This window comes from Ips typographus, linkage group LG1 (genome assembly GCF_016097725.1).
Source record: "Ips typographus isolate SLU linkage group LG1, UJ_Ityp_2.0, whole genome shotgun sequence".
Classification (NCBI taxonomy): domain Eukaryota; kingdom Metazoa; phylum Arthropoda; class Insecta; order Coleoptera; family Curculionidae; genus Ips; species Ips typographus.
The window spans coordinates 11,557,564-11,583,046 of NC_138422.1; the positions used below are offsets into that span (position 1 = coordinate 11,557,564).

A 25,483-nucleotide genomic window follows, 5' to 3' on the forward strand; every position below is an offset into this window, starting at 1 on the left:
CTAAGCAGATTTTATGTATAATAGTCTATATAAAACCACTGTTGCAAGGTATAATCAGCATTTTAAAAAGTGTGCGGGAAAAAATTTTTCCCGCATAGTGTGCGGGAAAGTGCCACTTTGCACACACTTTTACGTATGCAAAGTAGCTTATTTGCAAACATTCGTAGAAAAACTTATTTAAAGATAAGTTTGTTAAATAAAAATGTGTGGTCATTTTGTGATACAGGGTGCCAAATTTTTGATAATAGTACTAAAAAAAACCAAAACCTTAACACCCTGTATTTCAAAAGGAAGCATATGTTTATATTAAAATAAGCTGCTCTATCGAATGTTCTGGTAGTATAAACTTTATGAAATAAGTTTTGGGAACAAAACTCTTAAACCGGTTCTGTATGTTGTTTATCCGCCAATCAACAAAACAACATTCTAGAAGGTTTTTTAACACGATTCGAGGTGAAAGCCTAGATTGTTTCATTTGAAGCAAATATCCGTTGCCACGCTTAAAATTACTTCCACAACCAGTAAAATGGCGGATCAAAAACGTTAAAAACGTACTACTAGGATTCGTAAAAATAAACCAGTTGGTTCGGTTAAGTTTGATGGTCTAGAGAAAAAATAGTAGTACGGTCCTGGCTTGCCCACACCAGCAGTCCTGCAATCATAAAGACGGACTATCGTCGCCAAAGCGTAGCTTCTATTGTGAACTTGTAAAAGTTGGCACTGAAGCAATAACCAGCAGGGTTTTTGGAAGCTTTCTTAATAGTAGAAATCTGTTATAGAACCAGCAGTTTAACGAAAATTATAAAATGGCAAAAGTGTTGTGCGTTTTGGCTTTGATCGCCCTTGTTCAAAGTGGTAAGTTAAATTTGTTTTTAACTGTGCGCACTAACAGCAATTTAAAAAAAACTCCAGAAATTAGGTTGATTATTTATAGCTTTCGTAAATTAGAACATGGTAATCCACTGTTTCTTCCACTGTTTCTTTTTATGTCAATACTTAGTAGTTTAAGTAGTATATTTTTAGAGATACAGTTTTGCTGTGAGTTAGTTATAGCAAAATAATCAATTTTAGGCTTGGTTTTTGCGTCATCAATATACTATTTATGCTAATTAAGTCACTTTTCAACACCGCTCATTAATAATTCATCATACCTGTAAAATATAAAAATAATAATGACATAATCGCTGCATATACACACGTAAACGTATACCTATAAAGAATGATTATTGAGAAAAAAAAAACAGTTGCATTAGTCAGAAGACCTTATCACGTACATTTAGTGCAATAACCATGACCAAATTGATATGACCATGGTCATAGAATGGTTCACTGAGTATTAGGTCAATTCAGGTTTTAAAAGCCAATTAAATTAATATAATTATGTTTCTTATAACAGTTGTTGTTTATAAAATTCATATCGATACTTGTAAGTAAGGATTGCGAATAAGTTTATTTTTACTGCTGACACCGGTGGTCAGCCTTGGACCAGAGGACGACCTTTGCCATACCTAATTTGGGATTGATTCAATAGTTACTAATACAATTTTAAATTTTAAAAATTGTTTCTGTACGAAAATTTTCCATCTTTTCTCATATCTGCTGGTGCTATTTTCCGATCGATATGGCTGTTTCTCTAACCTTGGCATTGCACTGATGTTTGCAATAACTTACTTAACGGAATATAATAGTAATTTATCATTTTATAGCCATGCAACAAAGCAATTAAAGTCAGTTGTGAATTTGCGATGCAAAACAGAAGGGTGATAAAACAGTCAATATTGAACCTGAGGAGGTTCCCTCTGTAGGGATTAAACATGTGGCAACGTCTCAATTAGGTTCAAATTAAGTCAATTTAATCTTAAATACAATTGACACGATGACTTGGCTAAAAGTTTTTATAGGTCTAATAAAAGCCAAACCGAATTTTTGCATCTTTGTGAAAACGTTAGTCTTCCAACTTTAGTACCATTTATATAGAAATCTTGGTAATTGTTAATATACCTACATGGAGGGAAAAATTATTTTCTTTTTAAACAAATGTAAATAATTCCTGCAGTTTCCTATTCAGAAGGGTGTTTTATTACAAGCTTGAAACTATCTGTCAAACATAGCACAAGCATTGTGGATTTGAATTACATATAGTGACGTCTTGTTGATGTAAACTCTCTTTTTGCTAAGTAAACACACTTATTTTTAGAGGTATTAAATTGACTACGTTTATTCAAGACATTTTGCCGGTTTCTGCCAGGCAGTTAAACCAAAATTTGAAAAAATTTAAGTGAATGAACTCCCCGTTTTTTTGTGGTAAAAATGACTAAGTTTATTGTGAAAGCGGTGTTTGCAATGTCGCGTTTAATATAGGAATGCAAGTTGTTACAACAATGTAAACATGTATTTAATAGGGTTTACAATGACTCTGTTTCCTCCAGAAGTATATTTGACTAGTTGGGTTTAAGTTTGCATTAGAAAAGTGTTGTTTAGATAGTGATATTTTGCATATAATCCATCACATTCAATTCTCAGCTTTAGTTATCCCTAATTTGTGAATGAAACTTCAATAATACATTTTTACAAAACGCTCCATGTCTTTTCGATCGTCATTTTGATTTCATTCGCCGAGTGAATGTGACAAGTCGTTTGACAGTTGTTCAAATTACAAATGTTCTCAAATTACGTCACATTACCTCTACGCGCTTATGGAGTGTCATTATTTTTAAAAAAATTACTTGGCAAAATTGCATTCAATGAAATTCCTTTTGAATGAATGAATTAATGAATTTCCTCTGACTTCCTATAACATTTAATTAAATCAATAGCACCAGCAAATCGTATTTTAGTTTAGGTTCGTGTCAACGGCCCTTTTGCGTGTCTACGAAAATAGGGCGCAACTCCCTCTACCGTAAATTTGATTATCCTTCAATCAATCAAACGAAAAGCGATGCCCTTATATAACCTCAGTGTGTTTACTCCAGACCATTAAATTTTGTTGACTATTTTCCGCTATCCAGTCGCCCTAAAAAGTTTACTTCCTGGTTTCGTAGATACAGGACTGGATTTATACATTTTTTATCCCAGAAAAACATAATTGTAATGGAAAAAGTATCTATTTTAGGGCATTATTAATGCTAGTTTAAGGTATAGAAAAGGGTTTCTTAAACTATTAAGAGTAAAAGAGACGAAATATATGATTTTTAGTAAAATACATAACAGATTGTTAGTCACTTCATTATTTGTATATTATACATTTATAATATATCATTGCATGAACTTGACTTTTGATAATTTACTAATGCAAATATTGTTATTATCAGATTCGTTAATTTACGAATTATGTGTAAATGATTATATAAAATGATGATATATTAACTAGTTGGTCTGCATCTACTTTCAATAAAAATGAATAAAAAGAAAAAAATAAAAACAAAAAATCAAATTTATATATTTTTTTGAATATCCTCTGAAATACTAGAAAAATCTAAACTTTTAAACTTTCTCGTATCTTTTATAGTTTCCGAGATCCAAATGGTGAGAATCTAATTTTGAATTACCCTGTATACTATTCGTTTCCATAAAATTCACCTTGGCGATCACCCATATATGAAAATATATTAGCCTTTGTCGACCTTTAATCAGACGATAACGAGTTAAATATGGTTGGTTAGTCATATTCGTTGAAATTGCAATTAACATATTCACATAGTGTATACATTATTTATAAATCAATAATATAGGAAATTTTTATCAGTCAACCAAACAAGGTTCACTTATGACAATTTTTTGTTTAGGTTACGCCCTAAACTGTTATTCCTGCGACGCCAACAGCTGTCAACAGGAGGAAAGCAAATGGCTTAAGGTGGAAAATTGCGGAAAAACCGTCAACACACAACTCAACATTGGAGCTTGTTTGAAACAGGTATACACCGGTAAGTTATCTAGATGAAAAATCAAAGTAAATGAGAATGACGTCACAATTGCAAAAACTTGCATTGTTGTCATAGTTTAGAAAAAGTTCACTTTGACTGTATGAGAACGTAACTCAGACCTTTTGTTAACAAATTAACACACTTACAAGAGCAAACTTTTAGTCTCACAGATAGTATAAACCTGACAAAAGCGTTCGTAATAACCTTGTGTTGAAACATATGTGACGTCAACCTTTTCTCTATACTTTGGTAGCAACTCTGTCAACCAATTTAACCATAATTATTCACAGACAAAGTCACCAACAAAGACGTAACTGTTAGAAGGTGCATCATAGCTACCAAGGACACCAACGGCAAACCCAACTACTCCTGCCAGGAAAATGCAGGCAAAACCAGCGTTTGTGACGTTTGTTCTTCTGACTATTGTAACTCAGCTTCGTCGGTCAGCTTCAGCTTCGTCACCGTTTTGGGGGTTGTAGCTGCCTACCTTATTCCCAGGTATATGTAAATTGTACACACAGCACAACAAGTCTGTAAACTTGTTACTCGAAATTATTGATATTAGCAGCTTTTTGGTGTTATTATTCAGGTTGCTACAACTGTATTTTTTTGTAAATGACTCATGTATTTAGTATGGATATTTTTTTTTTTTTGTTAAAATGCACCAAGGTTACCACTGATAATTTTTACTTAACGTTTGTAGATTTGTGAATAAAACTATTTAGGTTGTTATTTATGCAAGTTTGTATTAATAAATGAGATTTTAGTATAAATTATGGTTTTATGACGTTCTTGAATCTTGTTTAGGAGCAAATTTATTGATAGTGATGACCCAAATTAACATAATATAAATATTATTTGTTAAAATATATTGATAGATGTATTTGCAAAATTTTTGATAATTTATTGCGTTGTTTATTATTGATATGTAATTTATATCGCTAATTGTCTATATTTGGGCAAATAAACGTTTCTTTAAAAAAATTATGAAATGTTAATCGAAATAATCGTGACAGCAAAATCATTATCAGTCATTTTAATGTTTTAGACCAATTTGGTGAGCAGAAAAAGGTTCTTTTAGAATCAGGGGCTGAAAAGATAACATTACGCCCGCCCATGAACTTTCTACTTCTTTTGATCCATGTTAGGTATAACGTTTTACGTACTTAATGATCTGATGGAAGAATTTGGACTACTCTGGTTTTTTGGTAGTTTACCAGTTGGTAGTCGCCAGTTGTCCTGAAAGATGTGATTTACACTGATTGTATTGCTTTTTTAAGCAAGTTTTGTAGTTTTATAGCTTTAGGTTTAAAAAAAAATATAAGGTTTTTTCCATTATCCAAATGTGGTTCAAATTCTTCAGAAGTGGAAAATTTTTCCCCGTAATGGCAACACTAGTTGTAAAATTAGTGACGTACACCAAAGGTTAGGTTAGGTTAAAACCCAATTTACAATTATCCTCTTTACACGTCCTAGAAACGGCAACGCTGTCTATTGTTTACCTTTCATGTAAACTGAGTGTCCATGATTAATTTACATTGTTTCACGGCCTGCATTCTATTTTCCATTTTTGCTCGGAAATTCGGGGTCACGTGTTTGCTTTGAATTGTCACGTGACTCTTAAAACTTTGACAGAACCAAACATTTTAAACAGGAATGTAAAATTTCCGGAAAATGAAATTTATGGAAATTTGCCAGAAAATTTTCGGTAATTTAGCTAAAAAATTGGAAAATCTGAAAATTCTAAAATAATTCGTTTTTTACATTTTTGTACCAACCATCCAATATACTTCAAATTTCTAACCTGAAACGTTCCTGAGATATTGATCAAAAACTGCAAAAAAAGAAAGTCAACTTTGACGACCTCTAGCGGCTTAAAGGGGCAACTTATCTGTCGCCCACTCAACGTCACGTGATAGATAGCTCCATTCATTAGTTTTCTTTTGTTATACAGTGTGGCTATACAGGGTGTTTCAAATAAGCGAGTTATGAACGATTTTCTGGAAAAGTGCACCAAAATTTTGCTTAAATTGGGAATTTGTGCTTTCGAGGAGGGTGGTCGAAGTAAGGCTGCTAGAGCAAAAACAATTGAATATCGATACAAAGATTTTACATCAAGTAGGGCTAGAATTTGACGTAGATTCCAAAAATCGAATAAAAAATTACAAGTTTGGTTTGTTGTTCAAATTTGGGACACCCTGTATACTGATGGATTATCTAGGAAATAAATGGAAAAAAGTATATGCAAATATCAACAAGATTCATATTTGGTATTTTTTTTATAAAATGAAAATTAAACAAGTTACAAGGATGTTAAACATTTATTGATTTTATAATTTATTGAATCACCGTAGAGAATACTCCATTGTATTCTCAATAACTCGGTTATTTTGACAATTATATGGTGGTTCAATATACCAATTTGTAGCCCTTGAAATTCTCTTTTGACCACCCTGTATAGCGTTTTTACCTAAAACGTCCAATAACTGAGTTATTTACTGTTTAAACTGAGTTGTTTGTTGTAAAATTTGATTTTGACAGTTTTTACTGTGACAGCCCAGGAGAACAAATAGAACGTCTGTTCAATTATACCCTTGCATAAAATTATAAATAATATTTATTTAAAAATCCATTTTATTTTGAAAAGTGTTAAGGTTAGGTATACAACATTTTTCAGAAAGCTTCTGGTAATTTTCGGGGGTAATATCCCTAGTGCATTTAATTTTTCCGGAAAAACGAGTTTCTAATCGAGTTTTAAATCCTCGTCTTCGACTCGGATGATGTTTAAAACCACTCTCGCTCATGCTATTTGTTAAAACAAACTACTTAGAAACGAGTATTCCAATTTTTCCACAGGAAAAATTAGATGCACGAGGGATATTTGGTAAGATTATTTCCTGAGTTAAATAAACATTTTATTTTAATTAAAACAATAAGAACAATAACTTTCAAGCTAGAAAGGGTAACACTATTCTTTATGTTGCTGTGAGGAGTGTGAAATTTTTTCGATTTTTTTTTCCGGAAAAACTGCTGACAGCTAAGTTGACAGTTGTCAAGTGATTTTTCCACTTAAAATTTACATTTGTTATACTAATTCTTGATAGCGATTGGTCAAAATTGATAGGAAGGAAATAATCGGGAAAAAATTGGAAAATCTGAATATTCCAAAATAATTCGTTTTCTTAATTAATTGTACCAACCATCCAATATCAATCCAAATTAAAGTTTAATGTACTTTTAATCATTAAATTATCTCATTAGAAAACATGATAAGTTTGACAATAACAATGACAAGTTTGACAGTTGTTTTCCCTATCAAGGAAAAATTGTATTCAAGCATGAAGTAATTTTTCGGTAAATTTCCAAAAATCGAAATTTTCCGACTCGAAAATTACCGCTTTTACATCTCTGATTTTAAAACATCCAAATTTGTCGGCTTTGTTGCATGCATACATGTCTTGTATGCAAAACAAGTCATTAAACCTCGTATAAAACCTGGAGAAAAACTATGTAGGCTAATTTTTATTACAATAAAATAAAAAGTGCCCTAGCCCAAGTTGACTAGAAAACATTTCATTTCAAAAATTTTATTAACGCTAAAACTCATTCCTCATTAAGGCACACGTATACAATTAACTAGTTAACCAATAATTAGCACACACGTGCAATAATTCAGCAAATTGCAAATTAGTCAAACCAAACACAGAATCAATTGATGTCAGTTAATTGTAATCGAGACTCTCATCACAGCTCATTGAAATTGATCAATTTCAGTTAAAGTACTAAAGTAAGTAAGTGAAGTTACTCACTTCACCAAAACATCGAAATAAATGATTTTAATTAATTTCTAAGAGTTTGTTGCAATTTTTTCCCGTTAATTTGGTTAACTATTTTAACTGCATTTCTTTCTACTTTATTGCCTTGTTTTTATTTTCACTCATATCATGGAGTAGAGTAAGAGCAAGAGTGATCAAATCTAATCTAATTTGTTTATCTATTTTACTCTTACTACTCGAACCCTCAAATTTGAGATAGTTATGTTTGAAACACATGTTGGATACTTCTATTTCATATTACTCTTCCTCTCAGAATCTTTTTATTACGTGTAAACGAACTAACATGGTTACCTGAATAGCTATTATTGTAGTAGTTTATATTAGATCAAATCACATTTTTTCTCAGTTTTCAGCAACATGACCAAAAATTGACCGGTCAAATAATCAAAACCAGCACAACTCTAAGTATATTACTCTACAGTTTCATTCTTATTAACTTCCATTGTAATTAAATGATTAATCATCACTAGGGGGTGGTGAAACACTGAAAGCTGATGTCATTTAGCCCCTGAGGTAATTAGATTCCATTATTTTTCTGTGTACAGAGCGTATTTTTAGGTCAATTAAAAAGTCGATGAAAACTCAATCCTGAACTGATTTCGCCATCCTGTGTAAAAACATAATAGTAATTGTTAACCACCTGCATGACATCATTGTTGTTATTTCAGTATTGGTCATATAATAAACGTAAAAACAACGTGTAATTTTAGATATATACGACTCATAAAACATAAAATGAACTGTTCGGTTACGTTTTAGATGTTAATGGGATTTAAGGTTTAAAAGAAGGAATTTTTGTCACCTGACTAACAAATCCGCTAATTTGTCAGAAATTGAATAATTATCATCGACTTCCTCCCTAAATCATCCATAACAATATGCATCATCACATCAATAATCACCAAGAATAGCGTGGTTGTTAGTGGTGGGAGTTACTCCGGCAGCATCCATCAAAACAGCATTTCGTGCGCTTTATTACCATTTCGTTTCCATCGTTGGTGGTTGAAACTTGAGTGTAAACTTAACCAGAAAAATGAATTTCCAAATGTGTATAGTGGCTGTTATGGCGGTGGTGCTCCATTTGGCTGCCAAAGGTATGTTTGATTTTTTTGAAAACTATTATTAATAATTCGTATTACAAACGTTTTAAATATTCAAAAAAAAAGAAGATGACGCATTATTTAGTGTAATTAAGTGAATCAATGGCGAAACGAAAATATTCAATAGAGGTATTATTCTATTGTTTGGTGAAATGCAGCTGTGACCGACTCAAATCAATGGTAGAACTATTTCTATTAACAGTTGTATACAATTTGTAAGGACTTCTTAAAATGTCATATTCCAAACTCAAAGTGCAACTTCAATTCGGTCTTTCCCAGTTATCTAATTAGGAAGCAGCCGGCCAAGACCAGATAAATGATGAGTAGATTGTTTAAAATAATTAAAGTCGTTACATTTTGCCGGACCTGTAACGATGACGTTATTCAGCTGGTAAATAGGAAAATTATGTCATTATTTCAATAAAAAAAAAGTTCTGCAGTAATTTATGAATGCAGTTTGATGACTGGTCTTAATGTTCTTAGATATTGTCTTTTTTGCAAATTTTACTTAAGAACTAGTATATTATTGCTATTATTACTAGTAATGATAGCTATTACTCACGAAGAGAAAATCAGAATGGAAAAAGTGTGACATTATAACACATGAGAGAATTGGACTTTTCTTTTAACAACCATGTTAAATTTTTCGAACTTCGGTAAAACAATTTTGAAATTTTTAGTGTAGTAAGCCATAACAATGTCAAAATTATACTAGTATTTGTATTTTAGCTAAAAGAAAATAGTTTCAAAATACCTTTTTCTTGTTTACATATAAACTTTGACGACACTAAACGTAAAATTACACAAGATGTTCAGTTATTTAGTTTACTATAATTAATTTTAGAACCAAAATTACAGTTTTTATTAAGATTACTATTTCTAGGCGAAGCCTTAAGCTGCTGGAAGTGTTCTTCACAAAACGACGCCACCTGCAGGGACTATTTCAACACAACCAGAATCCTGTTGAATCAAAGACACATGGATTCCTATTCGTACAGCAACCTACAGCCTGCCAGTACAGCTCCACGTTTAGAACAGTGTGACGGAATGCATACCTCTACCTACAGCCAATATAAAAGTGTATGCTTGAAGAGGGTTTTAACAGGTTAGACAATTTTCATTGGTCATCTAGCAAAAATTTTTTTTATGATAATCAGTAGTACTCGAAAAAATATTGGACACATGTTTTTTCTTTTTGGCTGTAGATCTATTTAACTGCATGAAAAACGTTAGTAAAAACACAATAACTACCCTTATTTGGTACACCATATACGAAAATGTACTATGTGACGTAGAAAAGGCCAGTTTTACGTCTCTCTTCTGCTTATAGCGTACTGAGCGACACAAAATATGTATGGACGTATGTCTTTTACCATTTTAACTTTAAACAAGTTATAAAACTTTGTTATTTATCACGTTTTGTTAGATAGTTTACATCCGAATTTAGGTAAAAAATGTAAACAAAAATAAAATAACAATTGACATACATAAATTCGTAAAATAAATCATTTTCTGACTACACCCAATGAAATTTTACAATTAGTACAAAATTGTGATTTTTTATAGTTCCCAACGGTCTCAACGAGGTGGTCAGAGAATGCAGAATGGTGCACAACGACCTAAAAGCCGGTGCATGTCCTGAAGATATCCTCAGCAACCGGCCTAGGAACCTGGAGTACTGCGTGAGCTGCGAATATGACGGGTGCAACTCAGCAACGAGCAACAGTCTAGTTTTCGTAGCTTTAGTACCCGCTCTTTTGCTTTTCTTAGGTTTGTAATTCAATTTTTTGGCACTAGAACTAGCAGAAAAATGTGTAAATACTCATTCATCTTCTTAAAAGCAGTATTTTCGTGACCTTCCGTATATCGTTATCGATTTACGAAAAAAAAACAAGGGTACCACATGAACCGTAAAATTAACATCTAATTTCATTAAAAGCCTTCAACCTTAAAAAGTGACCTTTTTGTGGGTTTCTTATATTTGTGTGTTGTGTAAGTGTAACTTTTTTTTAGTCAACCAAAGATGTGTCCTTTGCTTTAATTTATAAAATACGTAACGCAAAATGTGACTCGGCGCTAATATGTGTATAATATAGGTTAGTTTTTGTAATACTTTTTTTTGTTGTTTTAAAGTAGTACAGTGCAAAGTGGAGGGAATAATATAAATTGAGATAGTTCAGAGTTTGATTTGTTTAGATTGTAACTTTTTATGGAATTCAATTATTATTTTGTGTTAAAAAGCAATTTTATGGTGAGAACAATGAATAAAAAAATATAGCAGGAAGGAGAAATAGCAATCAAAGAGGGGGACAAAAATCGTTCAGTATGGCGGCGGTAAACTGTCAGAAAATCAGTGACGATAATCAATCTGCTGTTGCCCACTATTCATAAATCCACTCGTCAATAATAATTCAACTAATTTAAGTTTGCAAGAATTAACCTTTAATGAACCGAAAAGCAAAACAAACAAAAACAACAAATCTTTGCGGTTTTTAGCTAACTTCACATACCATCAAATTTAAACAAAACTGTTTTACGTCTAACTTCGGAAGTTTCATTCAATTGCGCAGTAGGCTAATGTGGGGGACAAAGATGGCGACTTCCGTCTCGGTCGCTTAATGCACAAACGGGGATTTGCTACCTCCTGATATTTGTTCTTTTTGCTCGAAGGATGAGAATAATTAATCGAATCGAGAAGTAAAGCATTATTGAAATTGAATTAAATGTGCATGAATTTTTTGCGTGTAAATTTGTTAGAACAAACCCAAACAAAATTAAATATGTATACAGGGTGTTACAAATTCGATGCATTAGCATTGCTATCTCAATAACTAGAGTTGATAGAGCTTTAGTTAAAGGAGGAAAAGTTGCGCAATTTAATGCCAAATAGTTTTAGTTTTTTTAAAACTAAAACCATTTTCCTGAAAAGCATAAAAAAGTGCCTTCAGAAGGCACCATTGATTTTCCTAAATAATCAATATTAAAGTGGTAAAAAAATAAATTAGAAATTTGACTTTTTTTACCTAAATCTAATAGATTTATGAGAAAAAGAAAAAATTGCGAAAAGGACGTTTTTATCCAAAGGCTTCAAGTTTTAGAACTTTATAGAACTTCCAAACTTAATTATACTAATTATTGATCTTCAAACTTAAATAAACTACATAGTGCCGAAAACCACGTTTTTCTAGTTTCTAGGAAAATTGTCAAACTTGACAACTAGCACTAAATACCTTGATGGTGTAGCCTGTATATCTAACATCTGATGGTTTTGCTGATTTTTACCTTTTAGGGTCTTTCATGATGTGATTCCTATACTATATTTTTTTAACATAAAGCAATTAAAATAACCGGATCTACCGACCAAAACAAAAAACAATACAACAATTATAATTCATTGTTAATGATAAAACATTTTGGGCACGTCCATATCAACTTTTACAACCCACTTACACCGTAAATGGCAATTTTATGCTGTTTTGGACACCCTAATGGCCCACTATACGTATCCTAACAATATAAAGCTGACATTGAAGTTTTGTGCGACGAAATTCTACTGTGTAATGTTACTATTCCTAAATTATTGTCCGGGTAAGTTTTGTATTGTCGTTTCTGTCACGCTGAACTGGGTAACACTATTTGCTTGTTCTGATTTGATTATAGGTCTGTTCGCAGAGGCAATCCCTGACTGGTTTCCAACTCAGAAACAGTAAATGTCAAGTATCATTGGTTGAATGCTCACGTGACTATGACGTTTTCTGACTCGTGCCCAATGGATGTATCTATTTCTCTGATAACTAGTTGGAGATTCCCTCTGCGAACAGACCTAATATTGGTTGTACGTTTGATTGCAGTTGGAAGATTCTAGAAAATCTTGTAAGATATTATTATAAATGTTATTTGAATTTACATTTGGCATCAAAACATTAACGTTTTTTATTGTCACTCTGACATTTTGCACACAAATGGCAACTACTATTAGGGCCAATAAGTATCATATAGTATAGGTATTAGAAGTGTGATGTTTGAGGACAATATACTTACGCTATGAAAAAGAGGTAAACTGATCTCTTTAGTGACAATAGTAAACACCCAAGTTACTTGTTTTACATACAGTAAGGACCAAAATGTTTAAAGTTTTCTTAACGTTTAACGTGTCTATGAACTAAACTGAAAATGCCATACCTCTCTATACCAGATGAGGGAGTTCCATTGAAAAAACAAAACTTTACAAAATCCATACTTCCTAAGAAAGTCTAGATGCAAGAACTTGTAGAAATTGACGTCACCATCTAGCCAAGAATTTAAAAACAAATTCAAAAAACAAGAACATACAGTTGCTTTTTTAACATTTTAATGCGCATTTGCTCAACAAAGATTAATTAGTTACATGTTAATAAAACAATATTTTAAATTTGTATTCAAAAAGCATTTTTTTCATAAAATAATATCTAAGTGAAATACATACTGTTCTTAAAGCGGAAAATTATACTATATTATACCTAATATTATTATAATTATGTTGACGTATTTCAGGGGTTAATTCAGAGTGTGTTTATAGTATATAAGTTATTTTACGATCTGGTAAAGAGGATATACTAAATTTAAACACTTATAAAGTGCTATTAAAATAAGTAAATAACCAGCTAATGTGTGTGGAAACTTTGCTTAGTTAAATATACAAAGTGTACCAAACGTTTCAGTTAATCTAAAAACAATGTTCAATGTTCATGTCAAAAAATAATGATCGGATAAATTTCCAAATTTCTACAATCACATTTTTTGAAAACCTCATTTACTGGTTTTTTACCTTCAGCATTAATTATAGAGGAATCTAAAACACTTGGAAACAAAGACTGAATGTTCCAGAAAAGATGTTGAAAAAGCTTTACAATTTTAGAATACATTTCAAAACTTTTCTTCAGCTAGGTGAAGACATTTAGGTGATTCTTAATTTTGTGGAGAACTTGAAAAGTGTCTCAAATATTTCAGTAGTAACCAATACAAATTATGCATTTTATGTTTACTATGATTTCATAACTAAATTGAGTTTATACATTTTTAAAGTGTCTAAGACAATTTACATTTTAAATTATTTCTTACTCTCTCTCTGTTTCAACATAAATAGTTCTCATTTATTTATTTTTTGTAACAAAAGAAATCTCTGATGAAAGCTAAAAGTGTTTCAAAAGGCTGTTAGGCTATTGAACACTTATTAGAATACTTCAAAATACTTAAAACAAAATCTTTAGGTGATTTTACTAGAACAATTTATTTAGAATTTAATACACAAAATTGTAACGCTAGCTGCTTTAGCTCTTCCTTTCAAACTTTCTTCACAAGTGATTGACATATTATGTCAATTTTGCAACTACAATTTGTACATGCTTGTAACAAATTTCGTAAAAATATTAAGGTGTTTCCTTAAACCGTGTCGTATTTGGTGGGCTATTCTCTAGTTACAGACATAGATAGCTTAATTTAGCAAAATTAATGTGTAATTAATGCGTGAAACGTCCATTAAATGACACGTTAATAGACGAACCGTACATCCAATCTGGTCGCGTACACGTAACGAGAAAAACAATATTCATAACTAACAAAAATACGAACCAATTTAAACAAAATGGTGGGGGCGACTAAATGGTATACTCGACCAACTCCAAGATTCGCCAAGGTAACAACCAAAGCTACCTGGCCGCGCTACCAGCGAGATCATACCAAATAAACCATGACATCATTCCTTCTCTGTCTGTCGCGCTAGAGCTTTCGATTTATCCGCGCACCTATTACGTAAACGGACTTTCGTTGTTTACAAGACATTTGGAGCTTTAAAAACGAGTATTTGTTCGTAAATTTGTGCTACAGAAATTTGGCAGGACCAAACATGCTTAAATTTGCTGTTAGTACTTTAGTGATACTTTTAGGATTTAATGTGTATCGAGGTAAGTGTGATTTAATTTTTTTTACAACAATTAAAAATTGTTTTAATGAATTTAAATATTTAGTTGGTTGTTGAAATGTGCAGTGAAATTAGTTAAAGGTACACGAGATTTCACTGTGTGTTGGGCAACAATCAAACAAGCGCGCCATTTAATAGGCATTCAATGCCAATTGCATATTGACACACCTTTATTCTAGTTTCTTGGGTAGGCGACACTTAAATGTCCATTTAACACACCTTTAAATCAACCTAAAGTGCAACAAAAGACCACTCTGTAGAATATTTGAAAGGAACCGTTAGACTAGTCAAAAGTCCTTACTTCACGTTTCGTGTAACTGTACTTGGGTCTCTATAATAGGCGCATCTTAAAAACAGGTCCGCATTTATGAAATAAATTAAATTACTGATAGTTTTAGTGTTGTCAGATCAGGGGAAAACTCAATCTATCATAAAGTTGGAAATTGTTAAACTTGTTTAAAAGCAATACCATCAATGTAAATTATATTATTATGTCTTTTATATTTTAATTTGAAAGAAATTTTTGGCAGTTGTGACGTGTAACTGTCTATTGTAGATCTATTTCGATTACAAATCATATCTAATGTTTGTCTATGAATACAATTTTGACAGTTCTGACATACAAATATATGTGTTAATCTGTTCAAACTTGTCAACTGGCAAAATCGAATCTATAGAGCGATTAAACTAAAACAACCCACTCAAAAAGTGTTTAAATTTGTGTTGACTACGTTAGATGTACTTTATAGCTGTAGAAGTTAAACGTTGATAGGTAACACTCATTTTGGACCTTGTAAAATCTGTCACAATATTGGTAACTGTCAAATACCACTTAAGTGCTTAAAAGCACTGTTATAGTTAATACAGCTGTAAATCATCTCAAATTGAACAGTCGTGATGTGTACCTGTTTATTTTAAGCAAATTTCAGTCTGCCATAAATTTGGAAACTATCAAAATCTTCTCCATAAAGCTATAAAAGTAAAAAACACATGCTCAAAAACAATACAGTTTTAAATGATTTTAAATAAATTTTATCTGGGCAATATTTTGAGGAAATTATATGATTTAAGGGTTGGCAACACTGCAGAGTTTAATAACAATTTTAAAGCGACTGAATGAATTCAAACCACTGTTCGTTGATATCATTAAATTGAAACCAGTTCCTGAAAGATATTCTAACGAATTCCTATTGGACGGGGTCGAATTAAAAAAAGACCTCGGACTCCTCGGAGTCATTTTATTTAATTCCAGCTTTAACCGATACAAATAAGTTGCTTAAAACATGAAATTAATTAAACATAAACACCTTAAATAATCAGTATAATTAGCGTAAAGAGGCAGCTAAAGCTGTAACGGATCTAGTATCCGGAATTTCCAAATGCATTTCTTCAAGCCGAATTGAAAAAAAAAACGAACCGAAGGCCGCAAGCATTTCCCTCGTTTTGAACGAATTGCATTTTAAGCCTTAAGAAATGCGTTTTACAACATCAAATCGTTTAATCGATCTGGTTTAAAATAAAGGAAAATTACACGGTTCGATTGAAAATTGGTTTAATTGAACAGTTAATAGCATTGAGGGGATTATTGTTTTAATATTATGGCCATCATACTAACAGAAATCAATAGTACAGAAGTAGAAAATGTAAAACAAAAAAAAACACATTGGAAAGAACAAAGTATACCAATAAAGAAAAATTGAAAAGAGAACAAAAGATGCCAAAATTTGGAAATTTTTTTCTTAATTTTGAATGAAAGAAGAATGAGAACAAAAAAGTTTATAAATCCAGCTTGAATGCTATATTTTTTTGAAAATGTTAAAAATGGCAAATGAATGAACTAGTTACGGCTCTAGTCTTTAGAAAATTTAATTTTTGGTTTCCAAAGCGGTCATTGACGACATACCACGTCTCTATTACGAATGTCTACTATTTTTCGGTTTAGACCTTAAATAACCTCTAATCAGGATTAGTATATTACATACTCAGGTGGAAAGTGTTTGATTTCTGTCGAGAAATTAGGTAGTTCGCCGAGTCGAGGTAAACTTTATCTCGAGACAGAAATTAAACTTTCTACCGTGGTTTGTATACTATTTTATTTTCAACCATTTATCAAAATCTTATCGAACTTTTAATAAATCATTCAGTTGAAATATTGATTGCTAATAGTCTCTAACAATAAGGTAGTATAGGTACAAGTAGTTCTGACTTCAACCATAATAAACGGCTGGTGATTTGTTTATAATCTTGACAACGTCATTATTGTGCTATTTTGTCTTTAATATTTTGAGCTGAAACGTTTCTTAAAGTGCTTTCAACATGGAGATTTCTGAAGACGCAGATGTTACTCATCATCACCTGAGCTGCGAGCTGTTGCAGAGGTGGCGGCACAGTCTCTTAACTATAAAAAGTATGCCCAGATATGACAAAACGCATATTGACATTTACCCGGGTGGAAAATACTCACTTTCCACCCGGGTGGAAAGTAAAAGCAGGTAATTTTCATCTTTCCACCTGGTTTACACATAAGAAATAACGTTATTACATACCTGGTTAAAAATAAAATATTTTACTTTTTTAATCGCCTGGTTGTCTTTTTCTGCTTTATGCATTTTATATCATAAGTGTGGCCTACATATCTAGTAGCATTATCACAGTTGAAAAAAAAAACGGAAGTAGGTACATCACATGCTAATGCACTCCGATTCTGGTCACGCTTTGGCAACTCGGCGTCACTCAGCAAAAATGCGTCAAAACAGAGCGCGTTTATCTTCCACCTTGAATTTTCCATTAAAACAATCCTATTGCCATAACAATAGCAAGAAAGAAACGACAATCAGCTTATTGTTAATAATATCAGCGGTCTGGTTTGTTCGTCGGTTTTTTCAGTTATTATTACATTAATATCTCGATGTAAATTGATGACGGTCGTAACCTTCCCTCCAAAAAAGGTGTCTAAGTTAATTGGAGAATAAATTGACCGTGCTAAAAAATGCTCGAGTAAAAATTAAACTGATCTAAGAAATTCAATTGTCTGGTCTTGGTTAACCTTTTAAAACTCCCTGGTAGTTTTAGTTGCGTAATTAACACAGTTACCAGGGTGGTACTAAAGTAAATGCAACCAGTATTTAAAGTAATATAACCATCACAACAAAACAAACATGGTGCAATTGAACAAGAATTCAAGGTAAAACCGATCATATGAATGTACGTTGTTTGTTGCGGTTTTAATCGCCCCATGCATAAGAGGGATTATTATTGTACCTTTTTTGGGTTTGTTTTCTTTATTGAACAATTTAATAATCCACATACAAAAAAAAACAGGCCACGAATATTAATTCAAATTAGCTGGGAGGTCTTGAGGCCCTGTTAAATGTCTCAAAATATATAGGTATTTTTTTTTGTTTTACTAATAATAATTGGGTTCACCCAGATCTGTTTACTGTTTAACTATTTATGCACATATCTAGAAGCTATATGAACCTTTTCACTTGAATTTTCCGGTACTTTTGTACTCGCTTTACTATACATGCATTGATATGATTGGACCGACCACTTTAAAGGTCATTTAGCCTTCATCAGTTGGGTACGGTACTAATTATTTCATTATGAAAACGGAATGAGTAATAAATAATATTTCCTTCTGTGTCATCAGGCTGTACTTGTGGTCGGTCATACCCAGGATATTCTTCTAACTATTGTTTTGAGTATTTGTCATTAATCACTTTGGTAAACTTCCTATCCCGTCATATTTTTACAAGAATTCGCTACTGTTTAGGAAATATGTGTCATAGTAAAATATATCAATATAATACTTTAACTAATTTTCACTGTTTTAGAAAATCAATGATATTTTCTATTTTTCTACCAAAACCCATACTAGAATAGAAAGCCTAGAATTTTAAGGTGCTTGTCAAAAAAATATCAATATGGCCGAATTAGTGGTTGCCGTTAAAATATCAAAACTGGATCTGTTTCAATGTATATTGTTTTGGAATTATACTTAATCCAAACATGAAACAATAAATTTCGATCAGTTTCCAACTTTGTTTTCTAATATAAAATGTTTGCCTTTCCTAATCGCTATTAATCTCTATTTGCACTGTAGTTTAAACTCAGTTTGTAATTTTGTTGGACAAAACGAGTGAAAAACTAACCGTCTGAACAAACACGCTTACGTTGAATATAAACGGCGTTAAAAGTCATAATAAATCCCACATAGCAAAAGTGTATGCTTGGAATATGCCTGGCAGTTACTTTCAGACAGCGGTATGTTCTCAAATATATGCCAGATATGTGCCCAGTATATGAAAGTATATTCCCAATACGTGCCTGGCATTTTACTTTGTCCCTTTAGTTCATGTGCCAGACATGTTTCTCAGGAATCTAAAAATAACGTTGATGTAGGCGGAAATTAAAGTTGTAATTGTATTGGCAAAGTCAAAATTGTATTTTTTTGTAATATCAGTAACTTTTGTTTGGTTTACGCGTTGTAATCTTCTTGAGCTTGAATTAGCTCAACGGCTGAATGAAAATGTAAGGTTTTAAAATAAAACATATTCATATTTTGCTTTTCTTATATCCATTTATAGTTTATACTATATTTTTATTATTCTTATTTAGTGTTATATCTTGTAACAATTTTACGAAACTTTGTTTTCAATGTATAACAAACTATACTATAGAGACCAATTTTCACTTCTCAGACACACCCCTAGCATATGGAATATTTAAAAAGTTAAATTTGTACAGCAGCCGGATATTTGCCAGGCATATTCTCAAATTCATATATGCGGCTGTAGTCATATGCCTGGCATGTATTTTTCACATGAATATACTTTATTTGTAATGTGGGATCTTAAATGAATATAAACCAGGCATAAGATTTAAGTATTAATTTTGCACTGATATTTTTACTAAAATTCTGGTAAATAATTTGCACCACGGTGTGTTTTCTTACTATGTGGTAATTCTGAGCAGTTCTTCAGACGCAATTTTAATATTCAAGACTTCATTGAATCAACATGACTGTTTCTAAACATTATAAATTATTTAAGGTGTGTTTTAGTACCCAATGAACTTTTTTATTATACTAAAGTACCATCGAAATATCGTTCTTAATCGTCCAGAACGATGACACGAAGGTGGGCGTTGTCGCAGCATAACTTAACAACAATTTAATTTGTGATTCACTCGCTTACTAACTTTCAACACTGGAATTAATAATTTAGCAGGTGAACAATAGAATGACCCTGGAAATAATCTAATAACGATAAAAAAATTCAAACACTGCAATTTACAGGATTACTTTTATTGTTTTTACCTGTTAATATGTGAGAGTATTCAGTCTTGAAATTCTCACAGAAAATGATACAGGCATATAAGTTTGCGTGATTTTTCAGGCTCAACCTTGCAATGTTGGGAATGTTCCAGTGACATAGATCGGTCCTGTAGCGATCGATTCAACTTAACCGACTACAGATACGGTCTCAACCCTTACGGAGCTGCTGGCTACAATCAGCAACAGTTCTTCGACCCTTACAATCAACGACCAGCCCCAGTTCCCTATGACAATCGGTACGTAGTTGTATATACGTTTCGCCCGCTTGTGAATCATCAGTGTTACACTCATTAATCACGCATTAATTGCTCTGGTATGGTGTTTATGCCATGATTTTATTATAGACAAAGTTCATTCAGAAATGTGAAATTGTTTAGTATTTTAACTTTGTTTGGCATAAACACGGTACTATAGTTTTGGAAGCTTAATTGAATGAAATTGCACTGTTTTAGTCTGGCTAGACTTAAGACGTATAAGGAGAATAATTTGTAGTTTTATTTACTGTGTGGAATTTAAAAAATAAACGAGAATGAAATCATACACCTGTTTAAAGTAATATTTTTCTGAATAAGAATTTTGTTTGTGCTTCCATGGGATCGAATTTGCCAAATGGCATACCTGTCAAAATTCCACTCATAATTAAGCTATCAAATACGTTTGGTACTGCTTATACTGATTTTAAGAGAGATATTTAAAAATAGCCTAAAATCAAGTCAGAAACATATACAACCAAATTTTACAAATGCATTGATGAAGTTATAAAATACATTCAACCAAAGTCACAATAGTTTTGTTACTTTTCAAGATTTCAAGTAAGTTTTTGGGGGTAAGGGATTGAATTTGGCAATTTCCAGGTTTAGAACAGAACAAAAGACAGAGCTGTAACTGAAAGCCAAATGTCAACTATCAAAATATGACCTAATAATGTAATAGAAAAGAAAAACAAAGGTTTAGGAATAACACTATAATACTTCTACGTCGCCACAGTGTAACGTTACATTGAAGTGCCCGCGGGTGGTATAGCCATGAGTAACAGCTCATTACTCACGAGTAGGTAATGGTTGTCATTATCTGTTCAAAACTAGTGAATAATAAGCATATTATTAAACAGTCGTAGAAAAATAATGTTTTACAATGTATTTGATTGGTGGCAACCTGGAAACTATCAATTCAGTGTCAGAGTAACAAATAATCTGTTGTTAGGATTTGATTTTTTCTGATTATAATATGACAAAAGTTGCGAACAAAGTATTTGTTCTCTTCCTTCCCTCATATTTTATGATTAGTGGTGTCTAGAATCCACCTAAAAAAAATAAAACCATTTTACACCTCTGATATGATATCTATAATAATGTGTCCAGATTGTTTTCTCTACATCGTTTATTAAACAAAAGTTTGATTATGACAGAACTTGTAAAAAAAGTAACAGTTAAGTTCCTATATCTAATTATTACTTTAATGAAATCATTAAATAAATATCTAAATACGTCAACCATCGGTCATCTTCAAAGTGAATCATCATCTTGGGTATGTACTTATATAGTTTATACATAATGTATATAAATTGGCACTTTGCTTTGCTCAACAATCAATTAAGCTTCCAAATGTTAGTGGATCGGTTAGGTATGTTTACTGTGCTAATTGTTCGCAACTCGCACCTGAATCAGCTTATTGTATCATGGCATTTTCGATTGGAAGTTTAATGCAAAACAAGTGTATTGCCGTACTATTTCAATGACATTTGATAAAGCAGGATACATTCGTTTTGCACTAAACGTACCAATCGAAAACGCTATCATTAACCATTCTAGTTAACCATCAATGATTGACAATTTGCTCGTGACACGACTGTTGTTACCTAAAATTAATCCCATACAGAGCTTTGTTGTAACTTGTACTAGTACAAATGTAAATACATTTTTAATAGAAGTAATTCTATTTTAAGGCAGTGGGATCGCGGATATTATGACGACACCAGGTATAGATACACACAGTAGGTACCACCTAACCGAGCCAGTAAGACCGCGGTCTTTGTAGTCCCCGGTTAAGTCACACCAACACACCAAGTAGTTAGAGTTAGTACTGACTAGTTCACTTCTTTTTATTATAGAGACTCCACGTACCGGCCCACCGAAAGTTATAGGGACCCGAATAGGGATCCCAATAACGGGTACCGGGACCCGAACTATCGAGGCAATAATAGGGACGATTATAACGATCGAAGAAGGGATCCTTATTACCGTAATGATGATGATAGGGACTCGCGTTACCGCGATTATAATAATAACAATCGGACCTATGATAGGGATAGGGACAATGACAGACGAGGCGGTTACGACCGCTACAACGGTACTTTAGACTATCGCAATAATAATACTAACGCGTCAGGGGTTTACTACGACAATAGAGACCGTAACTATCAACAGCATAGTCCTAGTAACAGGGACTACAACTATCAAAACCGAGGGGACTACAATAACCGCGACCCCAATCGCAACCCTTCGGATAGGGACCCTAACAATCGTGATTTCAATAGGGACAACAGAGATTACCGAAACCGAGACAATGCTGGCAGGGATCCCAACTACAGAGATCCCTACCCGGATCGCTCTAGAGATCCGTACAACAACCGCGACTATAACAACAGGGACGGCAATAGGGATCCCTACTTTGATAGGGACCAACGGGATCGATACGATAGGGACCCAAATAATCGTGATTACCCTCCTCCTAGGGATTACAATAGAGATTACAATCAAGGACGGCCGATCGACCCCAACGTCCCCGTCAACTATCCACCACGAGATGTGAACTATCAGAGGGCGCAGGCTCAGATAGCTGCCACTCAAAGTGGACCTAGGCTGATAACTTGTAACGAGGAGGACGCGAGACTCAGACGCATGAGGAACGTTTGCATGAAGAAGGTTCAGAGAAGTAAGTATTTGATTGGTTTAACAAATATGCGTAAAAGAGACTTGGGGCACATCTTGGCTGCATTATAAGATATGTATACTTGTAGAAACTATAGTGGTAATATGTGGCAGGATTAAAAGGAACATTTAACAGTGAAATTTTCAGAAAGTTATTTTTTGAAGATTTCAAAATATCGACCGCGGTAGTTCCCGGTGGAACACCCAGTACATTAGCTCGTCCTCTTCTAGTTCAAGGCAACTCAATCCGATTTTGTAGGGTTAAAGTTACTTTAAAACTGATGAGCACTATGAAACGGTGTTCAATGAAGTTCGCAACCGAATTCCAAACGAAACGAAGTTCTGAGTGGGATAGTCGATTTTTAATGGTTTGCGGGAACTTATATGTGAAAATTCTTCCTGAAAGCGGAAAGAATGTAAAAACTTATTAGAAGGTCACGTGACAGTGCTCAGTCATATGTTTTATGAGGAGTGATTTTATTCAAATTGTGCTCTTAATCGGATTACTTTTTGCAAAGTCAAGAATACCCAATTTCAATGATGCCAAAAAATCAAAAAACAACAAAGTGTTTTTACGGTTTGGTAGCATCTTCTCAAAAAATAACCACCAAGTAATAGTTGCTGAACACGAGATTTCAGTTGAACGTTACATCAATGTGAAACAAAATTGACTCCAACGTAAAAACAATGTAAATGTAACGTTTAATAACGCAACAGAAAATTAGTTTTTACATATAACTGACAACAACAATGTTAATAAATTACACTAATAATGTACTAATATTACAGTCAAATGAGGATTTTAACCCCCACAAAATTACACTAGGAAATAACTAGTTACTAATAAATATTTCTGTGGCGTTAACTAAACCACTTTGACCTATGTACGCAACTTTCCTTCGCTCGATTATTTGGGTTTAAACTGGTACCGCCGCTACATCGGCAGTACTGTCGTTTGTATTTCATTAGACTGGCGCTATTTGGGTCAAACACCTTTAAGTAACGCCGGTTTGCTGCTTGAAAAGTTTGTGGTCGGAAATGACTTTCACTTGAAGGAAAAAAAAGGACAATTTTAGTGTAACCGAAGGTGGACTTAGATGAATTCACAATTAAATTCATTGTTGTAGGCAACCATCAGTTTATTAAAAATTTGCTATGGAATCTTCAAACAAATGCTTTACGAAATTTTCCCATGACGTAAATATTTTCTTTGTTGGATGTTAAGCAATAATGAACTTTCACATATGATGGAATAAGGGACATCAAATGATGAGAGTCAACAATAAGATTTCCTTTCAGGTTGAGGTTTCGTTTATGTTATTTGACTTCAGTATAAATTATACAAAGATTGCATTATAATTGACTAAAAATACCAGAAATTGTTTAGCTTTCAAATTGGTTTGTAGTTAAATTAGTATATCATTATTTTTGGCGTAAATTTCTCCTTAATAACCATTGCAAAGAAAAGTTGCATTTAATTACTAGGGCTTAATACATTCTTCAAGGCTACACCATCCTGTACTCTCTTTAAGCTTTAACTGCTAAATAATAGATTTGATGGAAATCTTGTTTGACAATTTAGAAAGAAAAGTCTCTTTTACACGTATTTTTACAATTAACAACTAAACCGATCACTACAGAATGTTTTTTTTAGTTGGTGAATATCAATTGACCTACATCAGAAGATGCGCCATGATCCCATTCGAAAAAGAGATCGGAACCTGTCAGGATGCCGTAGCCAGAGGAATTTCCCTGGACTTTTGCGAATATTGCGAATACGACGGTTGCAACTCAGCCACTGGACTGAAATTCAACATTTTCTTGGCCGGTCTAGTGCCCTTGGCCCTATTATGGGCTTTCTCATCGTAGTGATAGTCACAAATTATTTTTTTTTAAAGATTGTATTGAATCGCCGTTACCGCACCTGTAACTTAAATATAGTATAATCATTTGTAAATGATGTTCAAATAATGTAAATATATTGAATACTCTGAGAAGTATCCGTCCTGATATGGTGACAAAGTTTTTCCAGATTGGTAACGCCGTCGTGTTCGTTTTTAATTTTAATTTGATGGTTCAATTAATGTTAAGTAGAATTTGGTTAGATTTATATTGATTAATTTTTTTTTTGGAATCTTGTTCTTTAGACGTTTATTTGGTCTCTCTAATATTTAGTGATAAGAACAATAAATTATGTATATGAGAAGAAAGAAAGCTTTTTGTTTAATGCTGTACAATGTGGAGAATATTTTCTTCCAGAAATTTCCACGATTAGCGTGTGTTACAGGACTAAGCATCGATCCGTCGCAGAAGAGATCAATGATCAATAAGATGTTACATTAAAAATCACTTGAAAAATAAATAATGTAGGTTAATGTACAGATATGTACTCTGATG

At 32.7% G+C, this 25,483-nt stretch overlaps 3 protein-coding genes across 4 annotated transcripts; all 3 read left to right on the forward strand.

Moving 5' to 3' along the window:
• Positions 1-613: 613 nt before the first annotated feature.
• LOC145725918 (uncharacterized) lies at positions 614-4,817 on the forward strand. Its single transcript, XM_081974843.1, has 3 exons — positions 614-855; positions 3,786-3,923; positions 4,214-4,817. The coding sequence occupies exons 1-3, from the start codon at positions 807-809 to the stop codon at positions 4,429-4,431; spliced, it is 405 nt and encodes a 134-aa protein (XP_081830969.1). The 5' UTR covers positions 614-806; the 3' UTR covers positions 4,432-4,817.
• Positions 4,818-8,689: 3,872 nt separating this feature from the next.
• On the forward strand, positions 8,690-11,038 carry LOC145732421 (uncharacterized). Its single transcript, XM_081984676.1, has 3 exons — positions 8,690-8,853; positions 9,743-9,964; positions 10,426-11,038. Exons 1-3 carry the CDS (start codon positions 8,793-8,795, stop codon positions 10,635-10,637), a joined length of 495 nt encoding a protein of 164 aa, XP_081840802.1. The 5' UTR covers positions 8,690-8,792; the 3' UTR covers positions 10,638-11,038.
• Positions 11,039-14,529: 3,491 nt separating this feature from the next.
• On the forward strand, positions 14,530-25,300 carry LOC145732397 (uncharacterized). Of its 2 annotated transcripts, XM_081984623.1 has the most exons (5): positions 14,530-14,801; positions 20,218-20,392; positions 22,102-22,149; positions 22,267-23,090; positions 24,741-25,300. In XM_081984623.1, the coding sequence occupies exons 1-5, from the start codon at positions 14,744-14,746 to the stop codon at positions 24,953-24,955; spliced, it is 1,320 nt and encodes a 439-aa protein (XP_081840749.1). In that variant the 5' UTR covers positions 14,530-14,743; the 3' UTR covers positions 24,956-25,300. The 2 variants fall into 2 exon arrangements, with proteins under 2 accessions (XP_081840749.1, XP_081840758.1); XM_081984632.1 differs by lacking the exon at positions 22,102-22,149 and having other exon boundaries at positions 14,532-14,801.
• The last annotated feature ends 183 nt before the right edge of the window (positions 25,301-25,483 follow it).

What these genes read in the sequence shown, in the direction of transcription:
- LOC145725918 (XM_081974843.1), top strand. Translation starts at nt 807, where the DNA reads ATGGCAAAAGTGTTGTGCGTTTTGGCTTTGATCGCCCTTGTTCAAAGT. An exon ending in GATCGCCCTTGTTCAAAGTG is followed by an intron (nt 856 to 3,785) that starts GTAAGTTAAATT and finishes TTTTTTGTTTAG; the next exon opens with GTTACGCCCTAAACTGTTAT. An exon ending in TTTGAAACAGGTATACACCG is followed by an intron (nt 3,924 to 4,213) that starts GTAAGTTATCTA and finishes AATTATTCACAG; the next exon opens with ACAAAGTCACCAACAAAGAC.
- LOC145732421 (XM_081984676.1), top strand. Translation starts at nt 8,793, where the DNA reads ATGAATTTCCAAATGTGTATAGTGGCTGTTATGGCGGTGGTGCTCCAT. An exon ending in GCTCCATTTGGCTGCCAAAG is followed by an intron (nt 8,854 to 9,742) that starts GTATGTTTGATT and finishes TACTATTTCTAG; the next exon opens with GCGAAGCCTTAAGCTGCTGG. An exon ending in CTTGAAGAGGGTTTTAACAG is followed by an intron (nt 9,965 to 10,425) that starts GTTAGACAATTT and finishes GATTTTTTATAG; the next exon opens with TTCCCAACGGTCTCAACGAG.
- LOC145732397 (XM_081984623.1), top strand. Translation starts at nt 14,744, where the DNA reads ATGCTTAAATTTGCTGTTAGTACTTTAGTGATACTTTTAGGATTTAAT. An exon ending in CCAGTTCCCTATGACAATCG is followed by an intron (nt 20,393 to 22,101) that starts GTACGTAGTTGT and finishes TTCTATTTTAAG; the next exon opens with GCAGTGGGATCGCGGATATT. An exon ending in ACCAGGTATAGATACACACA is followed by an intron (nt 22,150 to 22,266) that starts GTAGGTACCACC and finishes TTTTTATTATAG; the next exon opens with AGACTCCACGTACCGGCCCA.